The sequence below is a fragment of the Sarcophilus harrisii genome, chromosome 3 (assembly GCF_902635505.1).
Source record: "Sarcophilus harrisii chromosome 3, mSarHar1.11, whole genome shotgun sequence".
Taxonomy (NCBI): Eukaryota; Metazoa; Chordata; class Mammalia; order Dasyuromorphia; family Dasyuridae; genus Sarcophilus; species Sarcophilus harrisii.
In genome coordinates this window covers 49725286-49734304 of record NC_045428.1, presented here as the reverse complement: position 1 = coordinate 49734304, position 9019 = coordinate 49725286, and the positions used below count along the sequence as shown (strand labels likewise).

At 50.6% G+C, this 9019-nt stretch overlaps 1 protein-coding gene across 1 annotated transcript; it reads left to right on the top strand.

The window, feature by feature from the left end:
* The first annotated feature begins 5114 nt into the window (after positions 1 to 5114).
* On the top strand, positions 5115 to 8412 carry CHST2 (carbohydrate sulfotransferase 2). The gene is made up of 2 exons (XM_031957812.1): positions 5115 to 5916; positions 6051 to 8412. The coding sequence occupies exon 2, from the start codon at positions 6224 to 6226 to the stop codon at positions 7793 to 7795; it is 1572 nt and encodes a 523-aa protein (XP_031813672.1). The 5' UTR covers positions 5115 to 5916; positions 6051 to 6223; the 3' UTR covers positions 7796 to 8412.
* Positions 8413 to 9019: the final 607 nt, after the last annotated feature.

Below are 9019 nucleotides of genomic sequence, written 5' to 3'. Positions count from 1 at the left end.
TAAGGCAATATTTTTATGGCTACTCCAAATAACTGGAAATTCTAATCTAGCATAAAAAAGATAATGCATTATGAAATTTTCTGGAAATCTGGACCAACATAGGATATTTAGGGTTTAGGATTTGTATGTGTGTGTGTGTGTGTGTGTGTGTGTGTGAATTTGTCCAACTTGAACAACTAAAGTTCAGTAGTCCTTTTCACATTCAGTACTCTTCATGAGAGCTTTTATTTAAAGATTATATCCAGGAGCAGCTAGATGGCGCAGTGAATAGAGCACTGGCCCTGTAGTCAGGAAGACCTAAATTCAAATTCAGCCCAGATACTTAACACTTGTTAGCTGTCTGATTCTGGGAAGATCACTTAATTCCAATTGCCTCATAAAAAGAAAAAAAAAGAGAGAGATAATTTTAAAAACCCTAAAGATTATACCCAAATGTAATTATAAAATTGACTGATGAACAATAGTGAAAATAATAACATTTTAAACTCAGCAGAATGTTCCAGGAGAGGAAGGTTCTAAACCATACAAACATATAAGCCAGAAATGTGTACCTTTTTATTTATTTATTTTTATTAAAATTTTACCAGTTTCCATTTTGACAGCATGAGAATCTAGTCCTCATGAGACAGAATAATAACATAATATCTACATCTGGATTCTCCATATTTAAAAAATAATAAAACTTTTCAATTCTAGTGCTTCCTGTTTACATGTATTTTAGAAAATCTACTTTTTAGAAAATGGGGTCATGGTTCATTTCTGCCTGGAGGAAGGTATTTCCCCCACTTTACAAATGAATCTCAGGAGACTTAGAGGTTGAGAAGGTAGTAGAAGAGCTCTACAAACCTTTTTACAGCTATCAGGGTTGCTTTCTTGATACCTGAGTTTTAGGGCAATTTGCATGGTCTAATCCTTGTGAGTGGAAAGCATGATGGGAGATAGAAAGGCAAAATGAAAAGGATTGTTTTTGCTCTGTCTCAAAAACATGCAATGAAAGATACTGAGCCCATATAGGAGGCATATTATCTGCACCCCAAACTAAGGGAAAAGTGAATGGAATTCTTTTCTTTATTTGAAGTGTTTTTCTAGATCATTTCAAGATTTGCTGTTTGTCAATGTAATTGTTAAAAATTAATCATCATATGTCTTGTAGTTTGCAGTGTAGATTTTTTTGAGTCATCTTCAGATTTTTAAAATTAGAACTTTATTTCCTGTGTTCACTGCACTGTTCAGTTTTATTATTTCTTACATCACAGTGTTAAGATTTTTTTTAAAGAATGTGTTCATCTAGGAAACTTTATGATCCTTAAATTACCTCTATGGAGCCTATCTTTAAAATCAATGTTTTGCTTGTGTAGAGATCTTATTTTCCCTTAATGTTACTGTTTTTTGCTTCTCTTCTTCCAGATTGTCCTTTATTTTTGTATATTTGTATTCCCAATAAGTTGTTCTCTTTTTTGTTTCTTGGAGAGGCTCACCACTGGAATTCAGGTGCCATTTACTTTTGCTGTGCATGTCATAAACTTTGTTTTCATAATTAATTTCTTTTTAAAACCATTTAGGAATATCCTTTCTTGGCTCTATGATCTCTTGGAGAATCTGCTGCCTCACTAAATGTTAATTCATTCTCCTTTGTCTTGCATTTTCCTTTAGAGATGTGTGGATTCATTTAGCTGTTCTGGGTGCCATCTTTCCTATTGTTTATATATTCTTCCTGGTTAATTTATCTGCTTGTGCTCAAGTTTTATTGAGTTTTCTTCCTTTAGAGATCTTTGGTAACTTTAGTCTTTTCACTTATTTTTGACTTTGTGAAACCCTCTAGGCCTGATCTCAAAGCTCTCTTCATCTCTCCTGAAGAAATTTGTTTTGTGCTAGTCTCAGTCCCTGACCAAGTGACTTCTGGAGGAATGACAGGATTAGTCTCAGGTGAATGCTAACCCTTTCCTTCAGGAATGGTGCAGGTTTAATACCTTTGCTGGCACTCTGCTTCTGTTAGTTCCCTTTATTTTTAAATTCTCAGACCAAATGCTGCTTCAGTGTAGCTGCCGACACCACAGACAGAGATACTTCTCTGATACAGTATCAGGATTGAGGGCAGAACACCTTTCCTTGAGAAGGGGAGGCCAACAAGTCTTAAAAGAAGTTAGAGTTAGAAAAGTGCAGAAGTATAATGACCCAGGGCAACAGTAAGAGCTATAATGCTTTTCTGAAGAAGGGGAATCGGGAAATGATACTGATGTCTCTGCAGCAGGACCACAAAGTCCTGTGGTAGACCCAGAAAGTAAAATGTCACAGGAATGATGTCATCATACCAGGCCCTAGAAGGACTAGAGGAGCAAGTAAAGGGAGTCTTGGACTTCTACCAAGAAATTGTTCAAAGTTAGACCTGTGGAAGTTGGACATGATGTGGAGGAGCAAACATAAATGCTCTCTTTTACCTCTAGTGAGGTCCAAAGGAGGACTGCTGCTTAAGTCTCTGGCAAGCCCAAGATCTTTCTCAGTTGAGTAAGAGGTTTAGCGCTAGGTCCTTGGAGAAGGGTGGAACTCAGGAGAGGACAAAACTTTCTTGACTATTTTCCTGACTCTGGGATAAGTCCTTTCTGCTTTCTTTGGTTCATGTATTAAGTTTGTTTTATGTTTCATGCTATGTTCCTTGTTTACTTGACTAGTAAGGGTAATTAAATAGCCCTCAGGGAGAACCAGAAGTGAGCCAAATGCAGAGGTTCCCAGGCTTACCCTGGATAGGGGTACAAGCCAAAGCATAACATTTTTCAAGAACCTCTAAGATCTCAATTTGAATCCAGAGTTGTTTCCTCATGGTCCTTGAGCCATAAATTTCCATGCTATGATAGGAGTCCTGGAAATGGAATCAGAAGACATGGGCTTCAGTCCCACCCATTTCAGTTTACTGGGTGACCTTGGACAAGTCATTAATTTGTAAAATGAGGGAACTGGACATAAGGATCTCTAAGATGTCTTGAAGGGCAGTGTTGTATAATATGTCCGGTGAGATGAGGGAGTCAGAACAGCATCAGTTTGAGTCCTGGTTTCCTATGAGATGTTATTTTGATGTTTTCACCTGAACTCTGCTACTTACCTGTTTCCTTGGATAAGCCACCCAATGTATCTCAACTACAATCTTCTGTAAAATGGAATGGAGGTTTGAAATACCCCCTCGTCCTCCCCTCTCCCCCACCCTGGTTTTGGGGGGTTTTGAGGAAAAGCACTTTGTAAATTTTAAGATGTATCTTCTTATTTAAAAAAAAAAAATCATTTCTTGTTCTATTAGTCTGTCCTCATCTCAGTTCCCTCCTGTGATAATAAAAGCCCCAGCAAATGGCTCTGATACTTTGTGACCCTGAGTAGGTCAGTTAAACTCTGAATCTGTGTTCTCATTTGTAAAATGGATAAATATGTAAATTCATTGTTAAATGCTTTCAGGACAACTTTCTATGGTGTGAGGAAGGTGCTTTGTAAGCCTTCAAGTGCTATTGATATGAGTTACTAACTTCAGCTCTGGAATGGACTATATTACTTAATTGGGGGGAAGGGAGGGAGCAGGGGGAATTTATTGGCACAGGAAACTCCCAGTGAGTAAACTACCTCGATTAAAGTAGATTGGCACCTGTTTTGCAATTTATAATCTTACAGACTTGCCTGAGGCACCAGAAGGTTAAGTGAGGTAATGAAAGCCTCTTTTCCCCACCAAAATAACAAAAGACTGCCCAGTCCTTTCTGAGTGGGAAGATACTAAATTCCCCCTCCCACTACCTCCCCTCCCTTCAGGAACCAGCGCACCCAGGAACTGAACAAAAGATGCAGAGGAAGGCGATGAGGCTCTGACAATTACAATTAGGAAGAAAATTATGAAAAGGATTGAAAACCCTTAAGAACACTAAAAAGAAAAGTATCTCCCCCCCCCCCCTTCCTGAGGTCATATTTGTTATCGATCAAAATTTCTCACATTTACTTAATAACAGCTCATTTCTGAGTCACTGCTGTGACTGTGTGATCCTGGGTAAATCATATGACTGTGCAATCCTGGGTAAATCATGTAAACTGCTCGGCCTTTCAGGTGACTATCTAGGCAGACGGAGGGAGTTTCCCCCATGGGGAAGTCCCTAACCCAAAGCAAACACAGGTGTCTAGTCTCATTCCACTTGATTTCTATAACTCTTTCAAGTATTGCAATAGACTTTCTTTCCCGAAGCCCTGTGAGGTAGGTGATGCAAGTACTAATTTCCCCTATTTTACAAATGAGAAAACAGATCAGAGTAAATTATACTAGGTCACCCATTTCCTAACTGTCCAGAATGCAATCTAATATGCTGCCTTTGTCGTTGCTTAAAAAGCAGTCGACACTGGCTGGCTCTCCTCCGGGACGGTCAGGAGGCCGCGGAGCTGCAGGACGCTGAGTCCCCCTGAGCTTGGGGAAGCGCTACGGCGTTAAAACTGGCAAGGACTTCGGAGGGGAGTGAATCTGACACATACAGCCAGGTAAGATACGTGTGCAATGGCGGGGCCGGGGCCCGGGGGGCTCTGGGCCAAACTTTATCATCAGTTCTTTCGTAGAGCAAAGATGAGGGTAGGTGGCACTGTGCCAAGGCCAGTGGACTGCTGGCTCAGGGAGACTCGGCTTCTGTCCCGGCGTTGCCACGACCTCGCCGTGTGACACTGGGCAAGTCTTTCTCCTTTCCTGCTCCGCAAGGCCTAAGATCCGTTAGAGCTCCCGCTTCCCCCGGCGGCAATAGGATGCCTAGTCCCATTTGCCTGGCAGGCTCCGAGAGGTGGCCGGAGGGCATGGCATCTCCTGCCCAAGACACGAGCGCATTAGAGTGGAAGCCATCCTTCCAGCTGCCTCGGCCTCGGAGAACACCCAGAGAGTAGCGGCAACGGCTTCCGGGGGCCCCCGGCCCACCAGGCGGGTGCAAACCTCAAGCCACCACCGTTGAGTCGCCGCTTGAGGAATAGAAAAGCGGCGGAGTGGAGGGGGCGGAGGGAGGTGGGACCCTGGCTGGGTGGGAGGAGGAGGGCATGTGAGGCTAAGAGGCGGAGTTCGGTCCGATTGGCAGCCGTTCCCACCAACCCACTGCGAGTAGGGAGAAGCGATGCACAGACTGAGGATAAAGCTTGTTGCAGCCACTCAGGGACCGGGGAGTCGGGTAGCATCCTCCGGTCCTTCGCTTTCGTTCGGCGGTGGAGGCTGCCCTCTTACTGAGAACTCGTTGGTCTAGAGCAGCTAGCGCCAGCGGGGGAGGGGAGGGGAGGGGAGAGGACTTGGAGCTGTGTGGTCGTTTCGGGGTCCTTCGCACAGTGGCGCGTCTGCATGGAGCCCTCCGGTCAGTCGGAGACTGCAGAGCGGCGGGGGCCGCCCGCGCTGCCCCGCCGGGCATCCTCCTGAGGATGGAAGAGGAAGCTGCCGCTGCCTAGGCACGCCGTCTCCGGTCCCCGGCGCTCGCCGCCGTCGCTTCCTCCAGGAAGACGAGAAGCTTCCAGCCAAGGAAGGCGAAGGACAGTCTGAACGACACATTTCGCGGGGTGCTGCGGCCGGTCTAGCCGCTGCTGCCGACCCCACCACCTACCTCCTTGGCCCCCCGGGGAGCGGAGGGAGTGCGCATTGGGCTGCGGGAGCCCGACAAGAGTTGCGGCCGGCTGCCCAGAAAGGGGCGCAGCGGGCACTTTTAGGAGCGCTGGGCAGGTCGCCGCGGCCACATTAAAGTTTGCTTCCCGCACCTCCGGGCGTCCGGCGCAGATCGGAAACTCTTTGCAGCTCGGGGCTGCCGCGGGCCGGCGTGTCCCTGGGCTGACCCGAAGGTGCGCGCCCGCTCCGCAAGGCAAGAGGGAGGCGAGGACAGAAGCCAGCCGGCCTCCCGAGTTTGGATCCGGGGCCGCTCCGGGGGAAGCCCGCACTTCCAGGTGAGCGGCAGCAAAACAAAGAGGGGGCGGTCAGGGGCGGGGGCGGGAGCCGGGGCACGGAGGGCTCCGGGTGGGCTGGGGTCGGGCAAAAGCGGGTGCCAACCTCTCCTTCCTCCCCTTGCCCCCTGCCACAGACGCTCCCCGGAGCCGCTGCCATGGGAGATACGGAGCTAGGAGCCGGGGAGCAGCCGCCGCCTCCAGCCTCCGCGACCCCAAGTCGGGGCTCGGGCCGCCGCCGCAGCCGGACCGCGTCGTCTCCGCCCCGGGAAGGGCCTCCGCGGGGCCGCCGGGCCGCGCCGCGCCTGGGATGAGCAACAGTTCGGCCCGCGCTCTGCCTCCCGGAGAGACCCCCTGTCCCCCAGCGGCGGCGCCTCGGCCGCCGCTACTCCAGCTCCGGCCGCTGCCCGCCGGCACCCCGGCCGCGGGCGGTTTCTCCCTCTTCCCCCAGTGGTCGAGGTGCCTGGGCCGGCGCTGGCCCGCCTCTCCGCTCGGCATGAAGGTGTTCCGCAGGAAGGCGCTGGTCCTGTGCGCGGGCTACGCGCTCCTGCTCCTGCTGACCATGCTCAACCTCCTGGACTATAAGTGGCACAAGGAGCCGCCGCAGCAGTGCCGCGGGGAGCCCCCCGGGGCCGCACAGCCCCCGGCGCGCCCCGACCTCCGCTCTCTCTACCGCGAGCCCGCAGCCGCGGCTCCGGGCAGCGCGGGGCCCGGCCCGGGGGGCGGCGGCAACAGCAGCGGCCCCGGCGCCAGCTCCAGCCCGGGCCCCCGCAAGCGCCAGCTGGTGTACGTGTTCACCACGTGGCGCTCGGGCTCGTCCTTCTTCGGAGAGCTCTTCAACCAGAACCCCGAGGTGTTCTTCCTCTACGAGCCCGTGTGGCACGTGTGGCAGAAACTGTACCCCGGCGACGCGGTGTCCCTGCAGGGCGCGGCGCGGGACATGCTGAGCGCCCTCTACCGCTGCGACCTCTCCGTCTTCCAGCTGTACAGCCCCGCGGGCAGCGGGGGGCGCAACCTGACGACGCTGGGCATCTTCGGGGCCGCCACCAACAAGGTGGTCTGCTCGTCGCCCCTGTGTCCGGCCTACCGCAAGGAGGTGGTGGGGCTGGTGGATGACCGCGTGTGCAAGAAGTGCCCGCCCCAGCGGCTGGCGCTCTTCGAGGAGGAGTGCCGCAAGTACCGCACCCTCGTCATCAAGGGCGTGCGGGTCTTCGACGTGGCCGTGCTGGCCCCGCTGCTGCGGGACCCGGCCCTGGACCTCAAGGTCATCCACCTGGTGCGGGACCCCCGGGCCGTGGCCAGCTCCCGCATCCGCTCCCGCCACGGACTCATTCGGGAGAGCCTTCAGGTGGTGCGCAGTCGGGACCCGCGGGCGCACCGCATGCCCTTCCTCGAGGCGGCGGGACACAAGCTGGGCGCCAGGAAGGAGGGCTTAGGAGGCGGGCCGGCCGACTATCACGCCTTGGGGGCCATGGAAGTCATTTGCAACAGCATGGCCAAGACCCTGCAGACGGCGCTGCAGCCCCCGGACTGGCTGCGGGGCCACTACTTGGTGGTGCGATACGAAGACCTCGTGGGAGACCCTGTCAAGACGCTGCGCAGGGTCTATGACTTCGTAGGGCTCCTGGTGAGCCCGGAGATGGAACAGTTTGCCTTGAACATGACCAGCGGCTCGGGCTCGTCTTCCAAGCCCTTCGTGGTGTCGGCTCGCAATGCCACCCAGGCAGCCAACGCCTGGAGGGCCGCCCTCACCTTCCAGCAGATCAAGCAGGTGGAGGAGTTCTGCTACCAGCCCATGGCGGTGCTGGGCTACGAGAGGGTCAACAGCCCCGAGGAGGTGAAAGACCTCAGCAAGACTCTGCTCCGGAAACCCCGGCTCTAGGATAGGGTACGGGAGGGGAGACCCGGACTGGGCTTGGCTCTCACTCGGAACCCCGCCCCCCTAGGACCTGCTGAGAACCCTGTGGGCTCGGGAGGATCACGGTGCCCAGTGAAAGGATAGCCTAAGATCCCAGACGGGAAGACTAAGTATTCTCTCTATATCGTATAATATACAAAAAATTACACTCACACTTGCTAGAAACGGTTTTGAATCACGGGGTTGCAAGGAACAGCTACTACGGGTACTTCCCAGAAGAGACCAGACTTGAAAGAGTTGGCAAGTTTCCCCTCCCCCCCTTCTTCCTTCCTTCCATGCCATCCCATTCCCCCCTCACCTCCTTCCGTTCGGAAGTGGGATGTTGTTCAAGTTCTCAGCAACCAAAATCTTGTTTACAAACTTTCTGTGGTGTCTGTGGTCATGTAAATGAACAGCTTGGATTTTGGAGAGGGGTGGGTTTGGGGCTAGGGGATTTAGGGATTGGGTCACTGAGTGGGGTCTGGAGCACAGGGGAGAGGCAGAAATCACGGATCTGTAAATCTGAAATGGACTTTGAGGAAAAAGCAGAGGTTACATGTGATTATTAATTAAAAATAAATGATATTCATTTTTTAAATAACTGTTTTAGTTGCTTTGGAATTATCTATGTTACTTATCCAGTGCAGCTGCGAACAACACTTGCTTTCCTGGGTACCTGTCCCACGTGGGAAGCCAGATGGACTGGAAGGGGTGGGGGTGGGGGAAGGCAGTATTTGCTCGGCCGACTCTTGCTTCTAAGCCGGAGTCATTTTCTTATAAATAAATCAAGGTTTCTGTCAGGTTCCAGTTCCAGCGTTTGTACACAAATTTACTAATACTACTCACCCTACCCCCAACCCCTAAAAAAAAATTAGAGCGAATCACTGGAAAAGTACAGCTTCTTTCCTGGTTATGAATCTAAGAAGGAAAATACAAATTTTTGTGATTTCCAAAAAAAATGTTTTGGTCTATTACAGTGATAATACTCCAGAGGACTTATTTTCTGTTCAAGCTCTGTCTAGAGTTTAATTCAGAATTTGGTTATTTGATATGATGTGTGACAAAGAAAGTATGTGATTGAAAAACAGCAACTAGAGATCAGAATACAATCTAAAAGTTATTGTGTTTGGAAATCATTATGTGTATGCACATATATTTACATGCATGCATACATGAAGGTGGCCACTCTTAGCTGAAGGGTTACTCAGG